This window comes from Argiope bruennichi, chromosome 8 (assembly GCF_947563725.1).
Source record: "Argiope bruennichi chromosome 8, qqArgBrue1.1, whole genome shotgun sequence".
Lineage (NCBI taxonomy): Eukaryota > Metazoa > Arthropoda > Arachnida > Araneae > Araneidae > Argiope > Argiope bruennichi.
Genome location: NC_079158.1, coordinates 106435068 through 106461866, shown reverse-complemented (window position 1 = coordinate 106461866; position 26799 = coordinate 106435068). Strand labels below are relative to the sequence as shown.

The 26799-nt window shown below is 27.0% G+C and overlaps 3 protein-coding genes across 4 annotated transcripts; 2 read left to right on the top strand and 1 right to left on the bottom strand.

Annotated features, from left to right (window-relative positions):
* Positions 1 to 2723: 2723 nt before the first annotated feature.
* On the bottom strand, positions 2724 to 5178 carry LOC129980995 (heat shock protein 70 B2-like). The gene has a single exon (XM_056091569.1). The coding sequence runs from the start codon at positions 4892 to 4894 to the stop codon at positions 2978 to 2980; it is 1917 nt and encodes a 638-aa protein (XP_055947544.1). The 5' UTR covers positions 4895 to 5178; the 3' UTR covers positions 2724 to 2977.
* Positions 5179 to 5661: 483 nt separating this feature from the next.
* On the top strand, positions 5662 to 8116 carry LOC129980996 (heat shock protein 70 B2-like). Its single transcript, XM_056091571.1, has one exon. The coding sequence runs from the start codon at positions 5946 to 5948 to the stop codon at positions 7860 to 7862; it is 1917 nt and encodes a 638-aa protein (XP_055947546.1). The 5' UTR covers positions 5662 to 5945; the 3' UTR covers positions 7863 to 8116.
* A 5525-nt stretch (positions 8117 to 13641) lies between these two features.
* LOC129980994 (synaptobrevin homolog YKT6-like) lies at positions 13642 to 26140 on the top strand. 2 transcript variants are annotated; one of them, XM_056091567.1, is made up of 7 exons: positions 13642 to 13851; positions 18839 to 19049; positions 20230 to 20386; positions 22853 to 22898; positions 24186 to 24251; positions 24954 to 25055; positions 25231 to 26140. In XM_056091567.1, exons 2-7 carry the CDS (start codon positions 18860 to 18862, stop codon positions 25264 to 25266), a joined length of 597 nt encoding a protein of 198 aa, XP_055947542.1. In that variant the 5' UTR covers positions 13642 to 13851; positions 18839 to 18859; the 3' UTR covers positions 25267 to 26140. The 2 variants fall into 2 exon arrangements, with proteins under 2 accessions (XP_055947542.1, XP_055947543.1); XM_056091568.1 differs by lacking the exon at positions 13642 to 13851 and adding an exon at positions 15313 to 15331.
* Positions 26141 to 26799: the final 659 nt, after the last annotated feature.

Below are 26799 nucleotides of genomic sequence, written 5' to 3'. Positions count from 1 at the left end.
TTTATTATACAAAAGCTTTCAGATAACGACCTATAAAAATAATACTGAATTCAATTTCAACAAACAGAATATTATTATTTCATAACTCGTATAATTTCCCTTTCAATGCTGCTTAGTTTTTAAAAGAACAAGTATAACCTTCACCCTCTTCAATTTTAAATATTTTCTTTCAGTCATAAAATTTCACAAAAAACTACCTTTAGAAAGCCTAAAAATTCATCTGAAATATTCAAGATTACCGCAATCATTAATAAAGCTTCAAACATTATATTTTAAAAAGTGATTTAAATACTTAACTTACTTTTATAAATGAGTTAATACATAATTTCCCATAAACAATACATTATACTATATACTTTGAGTGACACAAAGGGAAATTATTATGCTCAGACTGGATTGGCAATTCTTATTCCTAGCTGCTATTAGAGTGATAAGAGAACATAATGCCATTTCATATCCCCATACCCATAACCATTCAAGTCACTGAACATTTTGATGGGCATGTCGCAGGAATTTTATTAAACACCAGAATAGTTACAGAAATAGGTATGTACAGAATTTACAAATATATGAGGGAAAAAAAACCCATAATAATATGAAACCATTTACAAATATGCCTCGTAATTTTATTTCTAAATAATATCTTTAAAAAAAAATACTAGTTGTATAGTTATTTAAAAGGAAATAAATATTCAAACATCTTCACTGTTTGATTTATATAATTGCTCGTTTCATTAAAAAAAAATTAATACAAATTATGTAGACCAATAATATTGAAATGCCATTTAAGAGTAATTTATTTTCCTTTTTACAGTCAAGATTATTTCAACAATTTTCCCCCATAATCAAAATTAAAATAAAATATATTCATTCAAAAAATATGCATTAGGAACTCCTAAATTTTTTTTATTTGTTACTGTTATTATCACTTTTCTCATTAAATTAAAAACCACACTATTTGCTAAAAGATATTTTTTAATTTTATTTATTCACTTTGCTTTTTCCACTTTTCATATGTTTAGACATGATATTTTCATTTTTAAAGTGATATGATATTTATTTCTCCATATTAACAATTAAACCATAATAAGCCTATTGTTTTTGAATTATTACATTGTCACTAATAATATTTAAAACAAACTTTTTAATGATAACAGTTTACTCTTGGATTAAAATTGGAAGTTGGAACGTAAAATTGATCCAAACTAAATAAAAAATATCCGATATACTTTTTTGAAAAAATCAAATTATTAAAAAAAAGTTTATTTATTTAATTTCAATTTTACAAATAATATTGGTTGTTCAATTTTTAGAAAATCTTCGATAAGATTCTTCAACTATCAAACAAAATTTGGGAAGTTTTACATTACTCATGTCTCTTTAATAGTAAAAACTACTAAACTTCATCATAATATTACCATTTTCTTAAATAAAATTTATCTCTTATATGTCAAGAAATATAAAAAAAAAAATATTATAATTTGATATCACAAAGATGCATTTTTAGAATGGCATATTAAAAGACATGATAAGATCGACTAATATGAAATGCATCCGTAAATTTTAAACAGATATATGCAAGATTAGAAACCTTTAAAAAATTTATGGCAATTTTATTTCTAAATAATATCTAAAAACCATATCCTAGTTATATAGTTTTTGAATAGGAAATAAATATTCAAACAGCTTCACTGTTTAGTTCGAAAAATTGTTTATATCCTTAAAAAAATGTCATGTAAATATAGACCATTAATCCTCAAATGAGTTAAAATCATTTAACAGAATTTTTTCTTTCTTTTTTATAGTCAAGCCTGTTTCAAAATATTATAATAATAATTTTAATATTATAAATATAACATTACTGTAATCAAAATTAAAATAAAATATATTTGCTTAATATATAAGCACTAGGAACTCTAAAAACTGTTTTATTTATAATTGTTGTCATTACTTTTCTCTCAATAATTGAAATGTCACACGATTTATTAAAGAATTTATATATTCTTTTTTCTCTCATAAAATTTAGAATGTAAGCAAGAAGATTATTCTCTACTTACAAATAACTTTATTAAATGTCTTTTATCAAGTTTCATGTAGAAAAAAAAAAATCTAAATATTAAATTAATTTTACCTCAAAGAATCTTTACTACAATCTGAAATGAGCTCCTTCGTATTTACTCTTTAAAATATATGACATTAGTTTGTATCATTGGTTTCCATTTATAAACAGTTTAGAAATTTCATTTAAAAAATACACAATTTCCTGTGCATTTAGAATCATTAAAGAGTTTATTATATCAAAGCTTTTATATAATAATCTATACAACATAATGCTGAATTCAATTTCAACTAACAGAATTATTTTAAGAACTTATATGGTATTTTCCCTTTCAATACTACCCGAGTTTTACATGAACTGCATAATTTTAACTTTCATCCTTTTCAATTTTAGATATATCTATAAAATTTTACAAAAAATTACTGTTAGTAAACAAGAAGATTCATGCGAAATATTCTTAACTTATTACGCTTTAAAGACAGGAATTTAAATAATTTTTTTAAGAATATAAACTTACCTTTATAAATGAATTAATTTATAATTTCCCACTAAAATATACTCGCATGGGGGCAAAAAAAAAAAAAAAAAAAAAAAACTACTACACATAGAAATAAAGACACATATTTAAAAATCATAAAAATTTTATTTACAGATATGACAGACTAGCATAATTTAATAAATATAACACATCAATGGAACATTCTGCAAACATTTGGAATAACAGATATTTAACATATACTAGTATATACAATCACAGTCCATCATAAAACACATTAATGCAACATTCTGCAAATGTTAGGAACAACAGATGTTTAACATACATTATTACATACAATCACAGTCCATTATGAAAATATTACAGGTGATAATTTTGTTCATATTACTACAAACATTTAAAATTAAATTAGCTTACTAGCCTTAGTCCACTTCCTCAATAGTTGGTCCGGTACTGGCATTCGCAGACTGACTGCTACCCATGTTCTGTTGTCCACCCTGATGAAGTTTCATCATGATAGGAGACAATTCAGATTGCACTTCTTTCATTTTGTGTTCAATTTCCTCTTTCTCTGCTAACGTGTTATTATCCAACCACTGGATGATAGTATCACAGCTCTGTTTCACTTTTGCTTTGTCAGATGCTGACAAACGGTCGTCGCTTGCAGAGTCAGCTGCCTGTTTCACAGAATACACATAGCTTTCAAGAGAATTCCTAGCCTGAACTCTTTCCCGTTGCTCTGCATCTTCTCGTTCATACTGCTTTGCTTCATTCAGCATCCTTTCTATCTCCTCTTTGGACAAACGACCCTTGTCGTTGGTGATGCGAATGCTACGAGAGTTACCCGAGCTCTTATCCATGGCTGATACATTCAAGATTCCATTAGCATCCAGATCAAAGGTAACTTCGATCTGAGGTACTCCTCTGGGAGCAGGTGGTATTCCAGAAAGCTGGAACCTGCCAAGTAGATGATTGTCTTTTGTCATGGCCCGTTCTCCTTCATACACTTGAATGTCGACAGCAGGTTGATTGTCGGAATAAGTGGTGAATGTCTGGGAAGTTTTGCATGGAATGCGGGAGTTTCTTTCTATAATTTTTGTCATGACTCCACCAGCTGTTTCGATGCCAAGGGAAAGAGGAGCAACGTCTACAAGAAGCACATCTCGGATTTTTTCATCCGTGCTTCCAGTCAAAACGGCTGCTTGAACTGCAGCACCATAAGCAACTGCTTCATCGGGATTGATAGACATGCATAACTCTTTACCGTTGAAGAAGTCTTTAAGCATCTTTTGGATTTTTGGAATGCGAGTAGAACCACCTACAAGAACTACATCATGGATACTACTCTTATCAAGCTTAGCATCTTTGAGGGCACGTTCGACAGGTTCCAAGGTAGAACGGAAGAGGTCCATACACAATTCTTCGAATCTTGCTCGACTTATCTTGGAATAAAAGTCTATACCTTCAAACAAAGCATCAATTTCAATGCTTGCTTCGGCACTGCTGGACAGAGTTCTCTTAGCTCTTTCACAAGCAGTTCTCAATCTTCTTAAAGCTCTTGGACTAGATCTAAGGTCTTTCCTGTGTTTACGTTTAAATTCTTCCACAAAATGTGCTACCATTCTATTATCAAAATCTTCTCCACCAAGGTGGGTGTCGCCAGCCGTTGAACGTACTTCAAACAGAGACCCTTCATCGATGGTCAGAACAGACACGTCGAAAGTTCCTCCGCCCAAATCAAAGATGAGAACATTCTTCTCTCCATGTAGATTCTTATCAAGTCCATATGCAAGGGCAGCAGCAGTCGGTTCGTTAATTATCCTCAATACATTCAATCCAGCAATTTTTCCAGCATCTTTAGTAGCTTGTCTTTGAGAATCATTAAAATATGCAGGAACTGTAATTACTGCATCAGTCACTTTCTGGCCTAAATACATTTCAGCAGTCTCTTTCATTTTCGTCAATACCATGGCACTTATCTCCTCAGGGTTGAAGAGCTTGCGTTCCCCTTTGAATTCTACAGAAATCTTTGGCTTTCCTCCATGATTTACGACTTTGAAAGGCCAGTGCTTTATGTCTTGCTGGATCTTTGGGTCATCGTACTTCCTGCCGATGAGCCTCTTGGCATCGAAGACTGTATTTTCAGGATTCAAGGCAACTTGAGATTTGGCAGCATCGCCGATGAGGCGCTCGGTCTCAGTGAAAGCCACGTAACTTGGAGTTGTGCGATTGCCTTGATCATTGGCGATTATTTCAACAGCTCCATGCTGGAAAACACCGACACAGGAATAAGTCGTTCCCAAGTCGATGCCAATTGCTGGTGCTTTTGAAGATGGCATTCCGGAGAAAACAGTTTCTTCGAAGGTAAACTCTGGTAGCTTGATGTCCACAATCAGTTAACAGCAGAACGTACTTTGTTTGTAAACAAACGTTCAGTCTTCAAACAATAACAACTTGCACTCTTTAACAGAAACTCAATTCAGCAATCACGATATACACAAATAACAGCACTAAGATACTCGCAGGTAAGTAGAGTAATGCTCAGTATCGCTTTTTAATTCGCTTGTCTCTTGACAATTCCTAACGTCAACTGCAGCGGATTCCATATTTATAGGCTCGGGGAATGTACTCGCTCTCACTAGAACTTTCTTTGGATGCTAACCGTGCTGCCATCTACAATGTGGAAACTACAGGAAAAATCTGGAAATTTCTATATGGTGCCTGTGCTGCCATCTAATATCAACTATTCCTTACACTGATAACTTTATCATTTATTTAATTAAAAAGGAATTTTTTTTAATGTTTATTAAAAATAATAATAAAATAAAAAAATTCAAAAATCTTGTACTCAGAATCAAAATTTTTGCAGTCAGTTTCTCTCTCCTTACGATTAACACAAATATTGTAAAACAGATGTGTAGGATTTGGATGGAAAAAAGTCGCAGAGTAAGAAATTAATTAAAAAGTTTTTAAAAAAAGCATGTCAATAAAGAAAATAAAAAGCACAGGCACCATATAGAAATTTCCAGATTTTTCCTGTAGTTTCCACATTGTAGATGGCAGCACGGTTAGCATCCAAAGAAAGTTCTAGTGAGAGCGAGTACATTCCCCGAGCCTATAAATATGGAATCCGCTGCAGTTGACGTTAGGAATTGTCAAGAGACAAGCGAATTAAAAAGCGATACTGAGCATTACTCTACTTACCTGCGAGTATCTTAGTGCTGTTATTTGTGTATATCGTGATTGCTGAATTGAGTTTCTGTTAAAGAGTGCAAGTTGTTATTGTTTGAAGACTGAACGTTTGTTTACAAACAAAGTACGTTCTGCTGTTAACTGATTGTGGACATCAAGCTACCAGAGTTTACCTTCGAAGAAACTGTTTTCTCCGGAATGCCATCTTCAAAAGCACCAGCAATTGGCATCGACTTGGGAACGACTTATTCCTGTGTCGGTGTTTTCCAGCATGGAGCTGTTGAAATAATCGCCAATGATCAAGGCAATCGCACAACTCCAAGTTACGTGGCTTTCACTGAGACCGAGCGCCTCATCGGCGATGCTGCCAAATCTCAAGTTGCCTTGAATCCTGAAAATACAGTCTTCGATGCCAAGAGGCTCATCGGCAGGAAGTACGATGACCCAAAGATCCAGCAAGACATAAAGCACTGGCCTTTCAAAGTCGTAAATCATGGAGGAAAGCCAAAGATTTCTGTAGAATTCAAAGGGGAACGCAAGCTCTTCAACCCTGAGGAGATAAGTGCCATGGTATTGACGAAAATGAAAGAGACTGCTGAAATGTATTTAGGCCAGAAAGTGACTGATGCAGTAATTACAGTTCCTGCATATTTTAATGATTCTCAAAGACAAGCTACTAAAGATGCTGGAAAAATTGCTGGATTGAATGTATTGAGGATAATTAACGAACCGACTGCTGCTGCCCTTGCATATGGACTTGATAAGAATCTACATGGAGAGAAGAATGTTCTCATCTTTGATTTGGGCGGAGGAACTTTCGACGTGTCTGTTCTGACCATCGATGAAGGGTCTCTGTTTGAAGTACGTTCAACGGCTGGCGACACCCACCTTGGTGGAGAAGATTTTGATAATAGAATGGTAGCACATTTTGTGGAAGAATTTAAACGTAAACACAGGAAAGACCTTAGATCTAGTCCAAGAGCTTTAAGAAGATTGAGAACTGCTTGTGAAAGAGCTAAGAGAACTCTGTCCAGCAGTGCCGAAGCAAGCATTGAAATTGATGCTTTGTTTGAAGGTATAGACTTTTATTCCAAGATAAGTCGAGCAAGATTCGAAGAATTGTGTATGGACCTCTTCCGTTCTACCTTGGAACCTGTCGAACGTGCCCTCAAAGATGCTAAGCTTGATAAGAGTAGTATCCATGATGTAGTTCTTGTAGGTGGTTCTACTCGCATTCCAAAAATCCAAAAGATGCTTAAAGACTTCTTCAACGGTAAAGAGTTATGCATGTCTATCAATCCCGATGAAGCAGTTGCTTATGGTGCTGCAGTTCAAGCAGCCGTTTTGACTGGAAGCACGGATGAAAAAATCCGAGATGTGCTTCTTGTAGACGTTGCTCCTCTTTCCCTTGGCATCGAAACAGCTGGTGGAGTCATGACAAAAATTATAGAAAGAAACTCCCGCATTCCATGCAAAACTTCCCAGACATTCACCACTTATTCCGACAATCAACCTGCTGTCGACATTCAAGTGTATGAAGGAGAACGGGCCATGACAAAAGACAATCATCTACTTGGCAGGTTCCAGCTTTCTGGAATACCACCTGCTCCCAGAGGAGTACCTCAGATCGAAGTTACCTTTGATCTGGATGCTAATGGAATCTTGAATGTATCAGCCATGGATAAGAGCTCGGGTAACTCTCGTAGCATTCGCATCACCAACGACAAGGGTCGTTTGTCCAAAGAGGAGATAGAAAGGATGCTGAATGAAGCAAAGCAGTATGAACGAGAAGATGCAGAGCAACGGGAAAGAGTTCAGGCTAGGAATTCTCTTGAAAGCTATGTGTATTCTGTGAAACAGGCAGCTGACTCTGCAAGCGACGACCGTTTGTCAGCATCTGACAAAGCAAAAGTGAAACAGAGCTGTGATACTATCATCCAGTGGTTGGATAATAACACGTTAGCAGAGAAAGAGGAAATTGAACACAAAATGAAAGAAGTGCAATCTGAATTGTCTCCTATCATGATGAAACTTCATCAGGGTGGACAACAGAACATGGGTAGCAGTCAGTCTGCGAATGCCAGTACCGGACCAACTATTGAGGAAGTGGACTAAGGCTAGTAAGCTAATTTAATTTTAAATGTTTGTAGTAATATGAACAAAATTATCACCTGTAATATTTTCATAATGGACTGTGATTGTATGTAATAATGTATGTTAAACATCTGTTGTTCCTAACATTTGCAGAATGTTGCATTAATGTGTTTTATGATGGACTGTGATTGTATATACTAGTATATGTTAAATATCTGTTATTCCAAATGTTTGCAGAATGTTCCATTGATGTGTTATATTTATTAAATTATGCTAGTCTGTCATATCTGTAAATAAAATTTTTATGATTTTTAAATATGTGTCTTTATTTCTATGTGTAGTAGTTTTTTTTTTTTTTTTTTTTTTTTGCCCCCATGCGAGTATATTTTAGTGGGAAATTATAAATTAATTCATTTATAAAGGTAAGTTTATATTCTTAAAAAAATTATTTAAATTCCTGTCTTTAAAGCGTAATAAGTTAAGAATATTTCGCATGAATCTTCTTGTTTACTAACAGTAATTTTTTGTAAAATTTTATAGATATATCTAAAATTGAAAAGGATGAAAGTTAAAATTATGCAGTTCATGTAAAACTCGGGTAGTATTGAAAGGGAAAATACCATATAAGTTCTTAAAATAATTCTGTTAGTTGAAATTGAATTCAGCATTATGTTGTATAGATTATTATATAAAAGCTTTGATATAATAAACTCTTTAATGATTCTAAATGCACAGGAAATTGTGTATTTTTTAAATGAAATTTCTAAACTGTTTATAAATGGAAACCAATGATACAAACTAATGTCATATATTTTAAAGAGTAAATACGAAGGAGCTCATTTCAGATTGTAGTAAAGATTCTTTGAGGTAAAATTAATTTAATATTTAGATTTTTTTTTTTCTACATGAAACTTGATAAAAGACATTTAATAAAGTTATTTGTAAGTAGAGAATAATCTTCTTGCTTACATTCTAAATTTTATGAGAGAAAAAAGAATATATAAATTCTTTAATAAATCGTGTGACATTTCAATTATTGAGAGAAAAGTAATGACAACAATTATAAATAAAACAGTTTTTAGAGTTCCTAGTGCTTATATATTAAGCAAATATATTTTATTTTAATTTTGATTACAGTAATGTTATATTTATAATATTAAAATTATTATTATAATATTTTGAAACAGGCTTGACTATAAAAAAGAAAGAAAAAATTCTGTTAAATGATTTTAACTCATTTGAGGATTAATGGTCTATATTTACATGACATTTTTTTAAGGATATAAACAATTTTTCGAACTAAACAGTGAAGCTGTTTGAATATTTATTTCCTATTCAAAAACTATATAACTAGGATATGGTTTTTAGATATTATTTAGAAATAAAATTGCCATAAATTTTTTAAAGGTTTCTAATCTTGCATATATCTGTTTAAAATTTACGGATGCATTTCATATTAGTCGATCTTATCATGTCTTTTAATATGCCATTCTAAAAATACATCTTTGTGATATCAAATTATAATATTTTTTTTTTTTTTTTTGACATATAAGAGATAAATTTTATTTAAGAAAATGGTAATATTTTGATGAAGTTTAGTAGTTTTTACTATTAAAGAGACACGAGTAATGTAAAACTTACCAAATTTTGTTTGATAGTTGAAGAATCTTATCGAAGATTTTCTAAAAATTGAACAACCAATATTATTTGTAAAATTGAAATTAAATAAATAAACTTTTTTTTGAATAATTCAATTTTTTCAAAAAAGTATATCGGATATTTTTTATTTATTTTAGATCAATTTTACGTTCCAACTTCCAATTTTAATCCAAGAGTAAACTGTTATCATTAAAAAGTTTGTTTTAAATATTATTAGTGACAATGTAATAATTCAAAAACAATAGGCTTATTATAGTTTAATTGTTAATATGGAAAAATAAATATCATAACACTTTAAAAATGAAAATATCATGTCTAAACAGATCTTTTTAACAGTGAGTACAAAGAGAATTATAATATCAATTGTTCGAAACAAATTGTACCAAGGAATATAAACAAATGAATTCTATTTCTCTTTTGTATTGAACAATAATAATAAAAAAAAAAAGATAGTTTTTCTCCATTGTGCAAATGAATAGGAATTGAATTGCAGTAATAGATTGAAAAAGAATATTTTCAAAAATAAAACTGACATAATTTATGAAAGAAAGCTGTTAACATTGAAACTTTGTAAGCATTAATTAAATTATTTTATATTATTATCTATTATTTTATTAGATTTTTTAACTGCATCTTCATCTACTGTGTTATGATAACAGTCTAATATTCACAGAACTCGTATATTATTTTTAATTCATAATTTTTTTCTGCATATTATTATTCCAGATTATTTTTCTATCCTATTTCAAAGTAGAAAACCATAGTAAATGGTTTCATATTATTATGTTTTTTTTTTTCCTTCATATATTTGTGAATTCTGTACATACTTATTTCTGTAACTATTCTGGTGTTTAATAAAATACCCGTGACATGCCCATCAGACTGTTCAGTGACTTGAATGGTTATAGATATGGGGATATGAAATGGCATTATGTTCTCTTATCACTGAAATAGCAGCTAGGAATCAGAATTGCCTATCCAGTCTGAGCATAATAATTTCATTTTAAGTCACTCAAAATATGTAGTGTAATGTATTATTCATGGGAAATTATGTATTTTTAAAATATAGTCTTTGAAACCTTGTTAATTATTGAGGAAATTTTGAATACTTTAGATGAATTTTCATGCTTACTAAAAGTGATTTTTTTGTGAAATTTTATGACTGAAAGAAAATATTTAAAATTGAAGAGGGTGAAGGTTATATTTGTTCTTTTAAAAACTAAGCAGCATTGAAAGGGAAATTATATAAGTTATAAAATAATAATATTCTGTTTGTTGAAATTGAATTTAGTATTATTTTTTATAGATCGTTATCTGAAAGATTTATAATAAATCAGAATGATTTAAAATATATAGAAGTATATTTTTTATGAAATTGGAACACTGTTTTGTAAATGAAAAATAAAAATAAAATCTTATGACATATATTTAAAAGTGTAAAAGTTGAACGATCTACTTACTGTTCAGATTGGAATAAAAGTTTTGGTTGAGGCAAAATAATTTAATATTTAAGTTTTTTTTTCTACATAAAATTTATTGAAAGACTTTTAATAAAGTTATTTCTAAGTGGAGAGTTATGTAGTAGTTATCTTCCTGCTTTCATTCCAATTTTTATGAAAGAAAAGTGAGTACATAAAATAAAAAAATCTTTAACAAATAGGGTGATGTTTTAATTAACTGAGAGAAAAGTGACAACAATGGTAACAAATAATTTTTTAGAGTTCCTACTACCTATATTTTGAATTAATATATTTTGTTATTGGGTAAAAGCTGTTGGAACAGGCTTGACAATGAAAAGGAAACTAAATATATTTTGAATGATTTCAGCTTTTTAAGTCATTTGAATATTAGTGATCTATTTTTGTATGAATTTTTTTTAATGAAATGATTAATTTTGAGAATTAAACAGAATATAAGATTGCTTGAATATTTTTTTCCTGTTCAATAACTTAACTACTAGACTATGTTTTTTTCACACTGTTTGGAAATAAAATTGTGAGACCTACATTTTAATTACTTCTATTCTTACCTATATCTATTTAAAATGACATTGATGTAAGGTATTTAAAATTTATGAATGTATTGTATATTATTGATTCATATTTTAATATGTTGTTCTAAAATATAAATGAAGACTATTTTTATTTCTTTATATATAAGTAGTTAATTTTATATCAGAAAACTGTAATATTGAGATGTAGTTTAAGATTTTTTTATTGTTATTGAGGCACAAGTAATGTGAAACTCTCCAAATGTTGTTGGTAGTTGAAGAACCTTATTGAGAATTTTCTAAAAGCTAAGCAATCAATATTATTAGTAAAATCTCTAAAAAAAATTTTTTAAAAAATATTTGTATGTTTTCAAAGTGGTATACAATTATATTTGATTAATAACTTTTTATAGAAAGTTCTTATTTGCAGATACTTTTGCTTATTTTGGATCAGTTATACTTTCTCAAATTTAATCTGAGAGTAAACTGTTATAGCTAAGAAGTTTTTTTTTTCTTTTTTTCAGTATTAATGGTGATGATGATGTGATAATTCTTAAACAATAGGCTTATTATGGTTTAACTGTTGATTTAGAAAACAGCATAGTACTTCAAAAAAATAAATATCTTGCTTAAACAGATTTTTTGGCCAATAAGTACCAATAGAATTATAATATTATCAATTGTTCAAAACAAATTATACCAATATTCTTATACTTGAATACTCTTTTGTATTGGACAATTCTAAAAGAACAGATAGTTCTGTTTCGCTGAGTAAGTAAATAGGAATTCAAATGCAGTAATAGATTGAAAAACAATGCTTTCAAAAATAAAAATGATATAATTTATGAAAGAAAGCAATCAATTCAAAAATAAAATTGACATAATTTATGAAAGAAAACAGTTAATTCAAAAATAAAATTGACATTATATACGGAAGAAAACAATTAACATTGAAACTTTGCAAGCATTAATGAAATTATTTTATATTAGATTTTTTTATTTGCATTTTCATATACAATGTTATTATAACAGTAATAATCACAGAACTCATATGTTTAATTCTAAATATCTTTCTGCATAAAAATTGTCTATCCAATCTGAGTGTAATAATTTCACTTTATGTCCTTCAAATATATAATATAACTTCAAATCAGATGTACTGAATCGACTATAGTTAAATTAATTAAAGATGATTTTCAGTTGCAGCTTTCTTTTAGATAGCAACTTTAGAATGAGCAGAATCAGTTTGAAAACTATTGTTAAATTTAAGCATTTCAATACTCTTACTATTGTGATTTCTCTGTAAATTAATCAGTATATTTGAGAAAATATTTTTCAAAATTCATTGTGTGTACAGGAAATTATTTTCAGTAATTATCTCTTTATAAATTTTTCTTAACATTTCTAATAAAATTGTATGTTCTGTTTTTAAATATAGAAGAGAATTTTAGGGCAATCTATTTAAATCATTTCCTTTCATAATTTGCTGTTTTTATATGCTAAACAATGAACAGATATTAGGAATAAATTATTCAGTGTATTTTATTAAAGTTCAAAAAAGTTTCTTTTTAAAATAATTCATTTTAATTGTCTACAACTGTGATTGGTAACTATTTGTTTCTTAACTATATAAATTATTTCATATCTTCACGACCTTCCAGTAGTTTCATGTCTAGTTAGTCCGTGAGTTTTTAAATTGCTTCCTTTTTAATGAAATTTTTTAAGAAAAATCATATTTAATATTAATTATCTGTTTGATGATTCAAGTATAATAAAGAATCAATGCTCATGTATACATTATTATACTTCACTATAAAACAAAACAACCGTTTTTACAATTCTGTACGAAATTAGTTGGCTTAAAAACTTTTTCTGATTAATGCTCATTTCAATACAAAGTTAAAATCAAATTTGCCGGTCTCGTCAATACATTAGCATTTTCTTTTGATTGGTTGATTCTAGTTTTCCATTCTATATAGAATAATCTAATAGATAACGATTATATAAAATAAGTAAAATTAATTGAATATAAATGATACAATCATAAAATTTAGTAACTGTTCACAACATTTTTTTTTTCTAAATTTATAATCTATTATGTTGAACTCATGGATTGTAATAAAATGAATTTTCGCCAGCGGAAGGAAAGCCGATTTGCTATATGGCAGAAATCATTCTTTGCACAAATGATGTGTTTACATTACGATATTCGTTGAATTTTTCTCTCTGTGAGAAGGAAAGTGGGAAAGTGTATCTAAAAAGATATTTGTCACGTGTTTTATAAACTAATTACGAAGATATCGATCTGCCAGCTTGAATTGTAAACACTGCGTGATTGAAGATCTATCTGAATAATAATTGGTAAGACTATTTTATTAATTTGGCAAATTTTGCAACAGACTTATGTTATTAAATTCATAAATAATAATAAATTTGTAAAATTTGGGACTTTTAAACACTTTTATGTAGATATAATGTCAATATACATGTGTAGCATCCATAATTTGTTGGATCCTTTTCAATAAGCTTTATATCTATTTCTGGTATCTGTGAAATTAAATACATCGCAGTGTCAAGAAAACTTTTTTATGTGTGTGCATAAATTTCTAATAGATATTTCCTAGTAAGGAAAAACAAAGTATTATTATTATTAATAACGGAAGGAAATTAAGAATGGGGTCAGTTCATGATAAATATATAAAGATTCATACCAATTCGGATTTTGACAATCACTGCACATTGCACTTAAACTATTTTTTATTGTTTGAAATAATTATTAAATTTTGTTTTATATTTTCATTGATAGTAGAATTCTAAATTCTACATTAGAATTTAAAATAATTCTTTTTTATTCGTTGGAAATAATGTTCAATTTAATTAGTGTGAGTTTCTGTTTATATAGAATAATGTGTTTTTACTAAATTTGAAGAAAGTATGATTTATATTGTTTTTAATAGAATTAGCTTTAGCAATTAATTATAATTAAGTAATTTATTACATTCCTTTCTTTTGGTATCATTAAATAAGTGCTTTTTTCAACATATTGGTAAAATGTGTTTATCAAAAATAGCATAATTAATAGTATGATATAGGCTTGAAAACTTATTTTGGGATATTTCGATTTGGTGCTTTTAAAGCTTTTGATCCTTTTTTTTTTCAGTGAAAATTTGAAAAATGCTTTTGCATAAAACAATTTTTTTAAAAAAATGTATAGTAAAAGTCTTAGTAAAAATGATTTTTTTTTAATGTTTTAGTATTACTCAGTGGAAATTTGAAAAATGGTTTTGTATAGTGATTACTTTTTTCGTTTTTATCAAGTAGTGCATAAAGTTAAATAATTGTATTTTTTGCCCATAAAATATATGAAATTTGTGAACATATACATAAAGGTTGCATTGTGTAAAAGATAAGGTAACAAGCATATGAACTATACAGTGTGTCACATAATGCAGCATTTAATTTTATTTATTGCTAGTATTTCAAGTTACATTAATTATATGATTTTTTGACTCATTTGTATTATTTTCTGACATAATATGAAATCATTATCCTGTTAAAGACTAAATAATTTTTCTGGATTAAATTTTTTTTTTTTTCCTCTTAATGAATTTTGGGGTTGTTTAATTAATCATTTGCAACAAATTCTGTAATTTTTTAATGATCAATTAGAGGAAAATATGTTTTTATTTCTATTGCCATTTTCTATAATATTTTTATTATTATTACCAAATAAATATAAATTTTTTGCAAATAAAATTAATTTTTCTAGTTTCCCTCCCCGTTCCATATTCCATCTTATTGAAATTCTGCAGAGATATTCTAGAACCCCCATATGTAATATGTAGGTAATATTTCATTTATATAGTTAGCTAGTATACATTAATTTATTTTAGATAATAGATTGATTTTCCAGAACAAAATGTATCTCATTAATTATTATTTTTTATTAGTTTAAGAAATTTATGTCGTATCATTTCTTTCTTTAAGAAGTATCGAAGTTGTATAATAGCTGTATAAATCATAATTAAATACTTTTTTTGATACTATGCTCTATAGCATCTTAACATTTGAATAAAAGTATAATACTGTGAATACTTTCTAGGAAATATTTCTCTGTAGATATTGTTGAAATGATTAAAGTTCAAGTTTTCCAAGATGATTAAAATAATATTTTTAAAATCATTAAAAATAATTTATTATCTTTTGCAAAAAAAACAAAAAAAAAAAAAAAAAAAAAAAAAACCACCATCACCACTACTGACATGATGATAGATTTACAATGTTTGAGAGTTTTAATTATAATGAATTCTGTTTCATAGAATTATATAATTAAATTAATTTTAATACAATAATGTAGAAATCAGATTTTAAAATTGGTTATTGTCACTACCCTAGCCATATTCAAATAGAATAATGCTTAATTTAGTACCCATTATTCACTACTTATATACTAATGATAATTAAACATACTTTAAAAAAAAATCCTAAAATAATCTGACAATTATTATAATGTTTATCCGTTAATATATTAATAAAGTTAATTATTCAGATCTACACATATTTTGATGCCAGGATTTTTTTTTAAACTGATTTTATTTTTAGTTCATGTGCTGAAAATAAATATGGGGCCTATTTTTGTCCATCAGTGCAGTTTTTGTAATATATGAAGGATGGTGGTTGTGATATTTAGTTTAACACTAAATTGTTCTTAGGATGTAGACATTAAATTAAAACCTTATCCTTAGTACATTTAGCAAGACATTTTAATGAATTGTAAAATACCATAGCACTTCTACAAATCTACAATTAACTTTATTAAAAATTAGAAAGGAAATGAATCAAATAAAAAAATAAAAGGAAAAGTTATTTTATTCTATTCTTATCCTTTTATTTGACTTCCTTGAGTGAAATTTGCTTACAAAATCTCTTTGCAGATTCTAGTATTAATCTGCCAGCATATGAGTCATTTCAAAGGCACAAAGAAATAAGAATATTTTGTTTTGCTACTTGTTGATCAAAGAAAAATTAACCATTTTTAAGTCTACTCTATTGTCTTATTATGTGTTTTCTTATTATATCCAACAACTTTATTTTCACTCATCCAAGCCTTTTTTTTTTATTCTGTTCTTATTGTTTAACTCTGCTATCCTAAAAGCACAAGAAATAAAGAGCTGCTTCTTGTCAAAAATAAGTGAATTATCTTCAAATGTTTGGAATTTATTTTTGATGCATTTCCTGTGATCAAAGCTATGATATTATATTCTTTCATTCATCACTTGCTTATATTCTTTTTCATAATTTATTTCTTAATTGCATTTGAAATATTTCATAATTTAACTTCAATGAATGGAAAAATTGAAAGCAAATGGATGAAAAACTGTTTTCATATTTAAAATAAGCACATCAAATATAGCTAAAATTAGCTTAAAAAATCCAAGAATTTCCTTTTGACCTGTTTCATTTTTGAAAAGAAAATATTTGCTATAAAAAACGTATTTTTTTACCAATATGTTAATAAAAATCAATGAAGCTACTTATTGAAAAACTATTAAGTTTAGCAACAAGAATTGATTTTTTAATTATTAGTTCTGATGACTGGCTTAGTAGTACATGTATTGCAAATATTATAATTCATGACAGTAAGTTTAATCAATATTTTTTTTTCCTGTTATGAATTATTACTATCCCATGAAGATATTATATTGTAATTTTTCTTTTCTTTATATTTATTTTCTTGTTCTAGGCTCTAACATTGTTTTTATTACTAATTTAATACATAATGTCATTCTCATTTGAAGAAAATTATTTTCTTGTAAGATAAATTTTAGAACTCTGTAAAATAATATATATCTAATATGGGTTTGATATATGAATATTTAGATAATGTTTCAATAGTGGTGACATCTGAAATTCCTAATTTGCTTAAGATGAATGAATTATAAATATGTTTTGTGAGAGGTTTCTTGCAGAGTTTGGTAGCTTCTTATAAATTTCTTACTCAGAATCAGGCAGATAATAAAATATAAATTATTTTTGCTTGATAAAATTTCTTGATTTTTTTAAATCAAGCCTGTGGTGATTAAAATAAAAAATCTTTGGAACCACATATAGAATAACTTTAAGGAAGCTGGAATTATAATTGCAGTTATGCAGTGTTTTAATTTTTATTTAATGAATGTTTAGTTTTTTTTTTTATATATATTTATTACACTCTTTTCCTAGTTTTTTCTGTGCTTCACACTTTTATTATTTTTATTTTGTTGTCCAAAATTTTTGATTTTTTTTTTTTCTTATGCAAATTTTAGTTACCAGTTAGAAATTTTAATTACCAGACAAAAAGAAAAGTTATTTTCACAACCCTAAACTGATAACTATTAATTAGTATATAATGTAAATATTTCTGTTTTGTGTGTATTTATAATTTTTGTATTTAATGAATTTAAATGGTTTTAAAAACTATTAATTGATGCCCTGTTTTAATAACTTTTTTAGACTTAATCCCATTGATTGTACTTAATAGGTTCATTAAAATTTATGAATAGTATGTCTTATTAAAAAAGAGAATTGTATCTCTAGTTCTTTCCATTGAGCATGTATCTAGTATATTCTTAAATATTCTGAAATATTTTTAATAATTATTTTTTAAATTGATTATGATAAAAATATAAAATGAATTTTTGTATGATCATATTCAAATAATTTTCACATATTCAGATTTCAGTTTGATATTTACTGAATAATGAAACCAAGTTATTTGATTCTGTCATGTAAATATTAATTTAAATTCATTCAAAGTAATTTGCTTTAAATATTAAGTAAAAGAAAGAAAAACAGTAAGATCAGGTTTATGAAAAAATTTGGAAAAACCTGCAAATAATATTTTATGTCTTTAAGTATATTAAAATTATGAGGCTTTTATCATTTGTTATTTATACAGTTTCTTATTTAATGGTTTTTAAATTAGACTTGGCCTTCCTTAAAAAATCATTTCATTTTAATATGCTTGTAGTTGTTTCCTATTTAAAACTGACTTAGATAACAAAACAAAACAAAAAAAAATGATATATAGATATTTTTTTTTTTTTTTTTTTTTTTTGTATTTTTTTAAAAATATAGTGATGCTGTTTGTCTAGATTAGGGTTTTTTTTTTCTTGTTGTTGTTGTTTTATTTACAGATAATGTAATATAAATTCTGTTAAGTTTTTCAAAATCTTGAAAAAATTCTAGATTTTATATGCTGTAATAAAATATACTTAGTGTTATGTGCAGGGAGGCTAAGAAAGTTTGCTTTTTAATACATACATATAATATATTTGTTAATTTTTTCAAAATTCTTTGCTTCTTTTAGGAACCTGTTTCTTGAATAAAAATGGTGAAGCTTTATCATGTTGGTGTATTGTTTAAGCATCAGTCCAAAGCTGTTTGCTTAAGTGCAGCAAGTGACTTGACATCATTTGGATTTTTCCAGAGAAATAGTATAAAGGAATTTATGAACTTTACTAGTCAAATACTCGTTGAGCGTTGCCAGTCTGGAGCAAGAATGTCAGTTAAAGAACAAGGTCTCTCTTTTTATCTGTGCTCTCACATTATTCTGTTTCATTATTATAAATGTTATTTTTTTTAAAGGAAATATTGTATTTTTCTCAAAAATTAATCTAGTTAGCATTTGTTTTAACTTTTTGATAAAAAGGATCCTGATAAAGTTATTATTGTTGTAAGAAATATCTATTCTCTGAATTCAGCTGTGAATTTGTTCTTGAAATTGAAAACATTTATAAGATCAAAAGTTTATGAATAAAATTATCTTAAATTATGCAGAAGGAAAAATAACTATTAATTTAGAATTTTTTTATTAGTAATTTAGTTTGTTACAGCATTTATTTATTATTTTTTATTAATAGAAAATGAACTAAATTTTTAATCTTAGATTGCTTTTTACACATTGTATTGATAATTCCATTTTTCTTAAAACTATTTATTCTAAATTCATTATTTATTTATATACCTTTCTGGAATATTCATTATTACTAACAGAATGTTCTTGATGTTCATTTAAAAAAAAAAATTAGATATTAGCTTAAAAATTGATTTAAATGCTTGAAATTACTTATCATCGTGGTTTGACATTAAAAGACATCTTTTCAAAAAAAGTTTTCAATGAATTGCAAATTTTGTTTAGACTTGGTTCATTAATTGAAATATTTCTTTCTTCCATTCCCTAATAGGGAACGGATATCAAGTAATTTGCTTAAATTAGAAATGTACTTCATCATTAATTATTTCAGTGCATCATTAAATGAACATTCTAAACACATTAAAAACAATCTTATATAAATATTGATGAGTGATGTTTGATTCATAAAAAAAGTGATAATTAGTTTTTATTTAATGGAAATAATTTCTAAACCACTAAATACTTTATAAGATTAAAGATTAATAATGTTTATAATCTATTAAAAAAATTATTCTAATTTTATGAAAAATCTATGAGTGTCATATATATTGTAGATATTTTTTGTCATTCTTTAAGTATAAATACTGTCATAAAATATAAATTTCCTTTTTGCTTGGTTTTTATGAAAAAAGTTGTATTAATTCATTGTGCCAAGTACAATTATTGTAAACTGTAAAATTGGCAAAACAGCACTTATTTCACTGTGTAACACTGCCAAATTTGGCACTCAGTTTGATAGCTGTCTGCTTAATGAAGTATATTCACATTTTACTATAATTTTTCAGCTTATATGTGTCATATTTTTGTGAGAGCTGACAATCTTGCAGCTGCATTGATCTCGGATCAGGAATATCCACAAAGAGTTGCACATACGCTGTTGAATAAGATTTTGCAAGAGTTTTCAAACTGTTACCCCCCTTCATCTTGGACAGGGGAAGCCAAGTTAGTAAATAATAAATTCCTACATTTCTTAATTTGTATAAAAATTATATTTAAGTGATTATATTGTTGTATTGTGTTTTATTTACTGATTATATTATTGATTTGTTTTATGATATATTGCATGTGGGCTTTAATTTGTTTAATACTTTCTAAAATCATAATTTAGGAGATAATTACAGTCATTTGGTCAAAAATATCTATAATATATATATATATATATATATATATATATATATATATATATATATATATATATATATATATATATATATACACACACACTAGTCCGAGATATTACTTATATTTAATTTCAGTTAAATTTGCAGATATTGCTTCATATTAAATTATCAGATATTAAAGCAATTCCAACATTGGGTGAACATCATGCATTTGAGTATTTGATGAAAAATTGAAAACAATGTGAATTTCAGAGCAGCAATATAATATTGTTAAAAACTAGGCAAATAAATAAAAATATAAAAAAATTGCTAAAATACAGTAAAATTCATGTTTGTGCAATATTATTTTTGAAAGTTATTAAAGATAAACATCAAAATTCAGCTTATTTTTTAATTGAAATATTTTTAAAAATTGTTCTGTGCTGCTCATTTTTACCATCTGAGCTATATACATGTACCAAATTTAGTATTTGTAGATCAAACGGTGTAGCTTGTAAGAGCTAACACATATACATCAACCCAAAAAACACATACATCTTTATTAGTAGTAGAGATTTAATTTTGTTGATAGTATCCATTAAACCAAAACTTGTATCAAAATTAGATACATAAACAATAGGGGGAACGAAAAAATCAATTTTTGATTTTTAATTTGTAATAGTGGGGAAAAGTTATCCTTTGGTGTAGATAAAATAAATTATAAATATGAAAAATATTGGAGTAGGTGTTGAGGTGCTGCAAGGTCGTTAAAATTTCAAAAAATTGAATTTTTTTATACATTTAAAATTTTTTTTAAAGAAATAATCAACTTTTGATTTTTAATTTTTCATAGTGCCGAAAAGTTGCCTTTTTGTATAGATAAGGGGGGAAAAAATTGGAGTACACCTTGAGGTGCCGCAAGGACGTTAAAGCTTCATAAAAACATACTTTTAAAAAACTTTTTAAGGATTTTTGCGTGTTTTGATTATGAAATAAAAACCTTTAAATAGGCATTGTCATATGAATAGAAATATGAAAACAGTTATATTATTGCATTGGCACTGCAGTGATTCGCCGCCAGAGCGGTTGTTATTGAGGTAAGGCGGAGATTTGTGTGTGTCTGGTAACAAGGACAGGCCTGGTTTTAAATCAGTAGCTTTGCCGAGTTCAGTTGAGTTTATGTTTCCACTCCATCTATTGCGTAACTGATTAACATAACTGATTTGTTAGGGAATCCTAGAGATTCCAAGTTCGGGGATATTCTGTGGCGAAAGAAAGAAGTTTGTGAGCTTGTGTGTTTTGCTGCGAGTAAAAAGGGCTAAGTCTAAATTAGTAAAAACAAGATAAATGTCAGAGTGTTATATTTTTTAGAAAATTTAGTTATTTGCTTAAAGTTGAACTCCCTACTTACAAATCTGTTATGAAGTGCTATTGTTAAATTAGGCACTTCAAAAATTGCTTCAGAGAAAGATCCTTCTGTAAGTGAAATATATGACACTTTAGTTCCCATAATAGAACAAATATGGTCAAGAGCATCTAATCCCGTTGCTTCTAACAAAAGAAATTCACAAATGATAAAAGCTTATCATGCTAAATATAGGAATTTATTAAAGTCTAAAAGCAAAAAATGTTCAGATAAGTTTGATTCCAACCTCACAGAATTTTAGAGAAGAAGCTAAACATTTATTTGATATTGCTGACTTATGTAAAAGAGAAAAAAAAGTGCCAGTTATGGAACAAAAGTTTCTAAATGATCAACGCTCTAACAGGGAAATGATTATAGGTAATATTGATATTGCTACCACAAGCGCTTTGACGAAGAAAGAAGCAAGAAATTAAATATATGTATTCAGCATGTAAATATGAGGGCAGTTATTTTAAACAATGGAGAATTTAAATCTCTTCTGGCCAATAAAACATGCTGTTAAGTTTGAATCTTTTCTAAGAAACAAGAATATTCAAAACAAAAGTAAAATTAAAGAGATATTGTGCACTATTGTATTTTGTGCATGTGCAGTTGTATTTTGTGTACACATATGTGCAATTTTGTATCGTGCATTATTGTATATGTGCATTATGCAGCATAATTCGTTTAATAATATAAATTAATTATCCTGAGGCCTTAATTATAATTCATATTATAAGTAAACAAAGTTTTAAGTTTGAGTAGTCTGGGTTTCTATAAGCAACAATATATATATTTCAATTTTATTTTTATATACTATGACAAATTATTCCTATCTTTTACTGATGTCTGTGGTGTATGTATGTTATTTGACTTTATTTTCTTTGTGTCTCTTTCTTTTAGTTCACTAACTTTTGCAGACTTGGAAAAATATTTAGCAGACTACCAGGTAATATTTTTTTTAAAAAAAATTTATCAATTCTGATTGATCTTGCATTTTACTGTATCTAGTGTTGTACAGGTTTCAAAGAAAAAAATCAATAAATTACATTGAAAGTCCATAATGATAAATTTTAATAAGATATAAATAATGGAAACTTACTGGGAATATCTCGAACTGAAAGCTACTCAAGTTTCTAAAATTAAGAATGAAATTTTGTGTTAAAACTTGCATGTGTTAATTTAAAAATCCAGACATATTCTTTTGCATATTATTAGTATAATAAAATATAAAATATTGCCTCTTTCTATAAGAGTTAATATTAACAATGTGGCAAATTTTTATGTTTTTCTTAGAAAATTTGTCCTTTTAAAGAATAATGAAAACTAGACTGAAAAATTTTTCATTGATACATATGGAAAATGTATGAATTTTAAGCAGTTTTTAATCATTTAGATTGGTGGATTAAAAAGTTAATATAAGTTCTGCTATGTTATTAAAGCTTTGATTTACCATGATGCATATCATCAGAAATGATTTTAATATACAACTGCTGAAAGGTTTTCTTGAAAATATGCACGAGCATATTTTTTTTATTAGCCTGCAACCTTCCTTAATGCACTTAGATCTTGCAACAATATTTGGCACTGCTATTTATATACACTATATTGGTATAATTGTCTCCAATATCTTGCAACAACTAGTACAAATTTTTAGTTGCATTGGCAGATACTATACTAATGGAATATTACTTTCAATAGCATCTGAAATACTTGTGGTTAGCAATATATACAAATAAAAAATGTCACACCTACTGTATACATTTTTACAGATGTGTATGAGATTTAAAATCTAAATGATTTATTTATTATATATACTTGAGTTTTCTATAATTTTTGAGAATCTTTCCATTACTGTAAAATTCTTTAATTTTAGGATTATGTTGTATAATGTTGTATTTTTAAATTTGTATTGAAAAGTATATTCCAATTTAATTATATTCCTTCCTTTCCCTTTCTGAGGCAATTATGCAAAATTCTTTAGGCCAAAAATAGCTAAAATGAAAATTATCAAATAGTATTTTTAAAAATTATTCTTCAGAAATAAACTTATAGATAAATTATTCTAAAGTGTTTGGATATTTGTGTTCTTGATTTTATTGTATTTTAAATGAATGATTATGCTAATGAATGAATGAACAAATTTAATAATATATTTTCATGCATAAAAATGTAGAGTGCTGTTATTATTATTAATTTAGACTTAATATGCACTGCTTTATTTTATGATTAACAGGATCCTCGAAAAGCAGACAGTCTTATGAAAATTCAAGATGAACTTGATGAGACAAAAATAATTCTTGTAAGCATTACAATTTTTAATTAAAGCCGTATTATTATTTCTTCCAATATAATGTATTTTTATCTGTAATTCTTGGTTTACAGTGTAAAATAACTGAGAGCCTGAGAACTAAGCCTTTATTTTATGTAGCTGTCTTTTCTATAATAAATAAAGATTACAAAACTTTGACTTATAGAATTTTAGGTTAATTTAGGTTACCAATATTCACTATTAAGTTAGGTTATCATGTTTAATTTTATTTTGTAAATGTAATAACCATTACAAATACTTACTGTTTAAGCAAAATTTTAATCAATTTGAATAAAGCTTTTAATGGTTTATATTTAAAGAATTTTTAATTATTGTTCTTTAAAAGAAAGAAAGTGCTTCAAAGATAATTTAAAAGCTAACATTTTAAAAAAATAAAAAAAGAAGAAAAATTACTTTCTTTCAAAATAAGTTGCTTTTTTAAATTCAAAATTCAGATATATTTTATCATGAACCAAATTTATATCAATTAAGACAACTTTATGATAAGTTTTTATTTCTTTGTAAAGAATTGAATTGTATTTTAGGCAATATATTATAATGAACAATACTTATTTAAAGAAAAAGCTCATACTGTTTTAATAATTTTTATATTTCATTGATGTCCTGGTATATAAGCATATTTATTTAAGCATTTGAAATGTGTTAATTTTAATTGTTCATTGTTTATTGTAGCATAATACTGTGCAAGCTGTATTGGAAAGAGGAGAAAAATTAGATGATTTAGTAGTCAAGTCTGAAGAACTAAGTTTGCAATCCAAGACATTTTATAAAACAGTAAGTCTTATTTTATTATTAAGTATTAATTTTTAAAAAATTCAAACTTTCCATCCTAGTCATAAAGTAATCTTTTTTAAATGCATTCTTTTATTTTGTGTTATATTTCATAAATGAATAGCTTTTTTTTAAAAAAATAACAACTTTACATTGATCTATATATTTATTTTTTCAGGCTAGAAAGACCAACCAATGCTGTGTTATTCTTTGAAAATATTTGCAAAATGTTGCTGTCCTTTATTGAAAGTTGGAAAATTTCATAAGCACTTTATATTAATATCCATAAAAATTGAATGAAATATATTCTTCTATGATTGGAACATTACATATTTATTATTAGAAGTATTATAAGTGTTGGAATTGTTATTTTTCAGTATTTATAATTCTTGTTTTAAAATCTTAAATATTTTTATATATGCAATATTGTACATTTATGCTAATATATCTAATATATTTGTATATCAGATTACCTTTATGTATGTCCTGCTCATTCATAATAAATTTTCAATGTGATATCTTTGTAATTGATAAGTTGAGCAAAATTAATGTATTAAATATGTATAAACTGTTCATATAATTTTTTAATATTAATAAAAGTAAATGTTTGTTGGTGTGTCAATCTATTTGCATTCTACAGGAAAAGCCATTAGAACTACCTAATTGGTGTAGGTGCAATTTGGAAGTGGGGTGGTGGAAATATTCGTTTCAAAACAATTTTTAATGGAATTTTTAAAGATTAAAATTGAAATTAAAATGTTGATGTTTTTAACTCTAAATTCTGAAGCTAGTATTGCACAAAAATTACTTTTATTCTATGTTAATTTCTTTTCTGAAAATTTTCTTTTCAGTGATACATATTAGTCATTTACCAGTATTTTTATTTCTTTAATTACAGCAATTGTTATAAAGGAAATTTTGTGTATTATTTGCAACAATATTATTTGATTGTGCAAATGAAATTCAAACCGATTTCATAGTTTCTGCAAATATTTAATCATGTTTTTCTTCTATTATAAAAGTTGAAGAAGAAAGATGCTCTTTATCTTCTTATATTTTTTACTATGCTATAAAGAATTTTTACTTTATTTCCTTGATTTTTATTTTGTGTGTGTGTATACATATTCAGTGCATTAAATTGTGAGGGCAATTTAAAATAAATATGCATTTCATTTTATCATTTATTTACATGAAACTAAGTTTCATTATGCATATCATTTTCTAAGTAATCTCCCTTCTTATAAATGCATTTTATCCAACAGCCCTTTATCTTATGCTATTGGTCTTTTAACTGAATCATTTTTAAGTGACTCAGACAAGTGAGAATCAGATGACCTTCCTATTTGCCAGAACCATTTTTCCCTCTCAAAATAGTGCAAATTAGTGACCATCCTGGACCCTCTTTAAGCATTACACTTGTTCTGATACTTTTTAATTTCTTAATCCACAAAAATAGTTCCACATGATAGAGCTTATCCTCTCTATTGTGACAATTGTCTTAGATGAATTTCTGAACCTTTGATAGGCCCTCTGATCAAAGGAATCAGATTATTGCTCATTGCCTCTCTTTGGTACAATTTTTTAATGGAGTGGGTATTAAACTGTCTATAACAGAAGGAAGAAAATAGTAGAATTAAAATCAAACTTTCATGCATTGTCCAACAGTTGGACAGAAGTTAGTGTGTAAGAAATGATGTAAGAAAAGTTACATCAAATGTGTAGATTACATTTTATTTAAACTCTTATT

Coding starts and splice junctions, on each gene's coding strand:
- LOC129980994 (XM_056091567.1), top strand. CDS start 18,860: ATGGTGAAGCTTTATCATGTTGGTGTATTGTTTAAGCATCAGTCCAAA. Junction 20,387..22,852: donor TCTTGGACAGGGGAAGCCAA/GTTAGTAAATAA, acceptor TCTTTCTTTTAG/TTCACTAACTTTTGCAGACT. Junction 25,056..25,230: donor CCAAGACATTTTATAAAACA/GTAAGTCTTATT, acceptor TTATTTTTTCAG/GCTAGAAAGACCAACCAATG.
- LOC129980995 (XM_056091569.1), bottom strand. CDS start 4,894: ATGCCATCTTCAAAAGCACCAGCAATTGGCATCGACTTGGGAACGACT.
- LOC129980996 (XM_056091571.1), top strand. CDS start 5,946: ATGCCATCTTCAAAAGCACCAGCAATTGGCATCGACTTGGGAACGACT.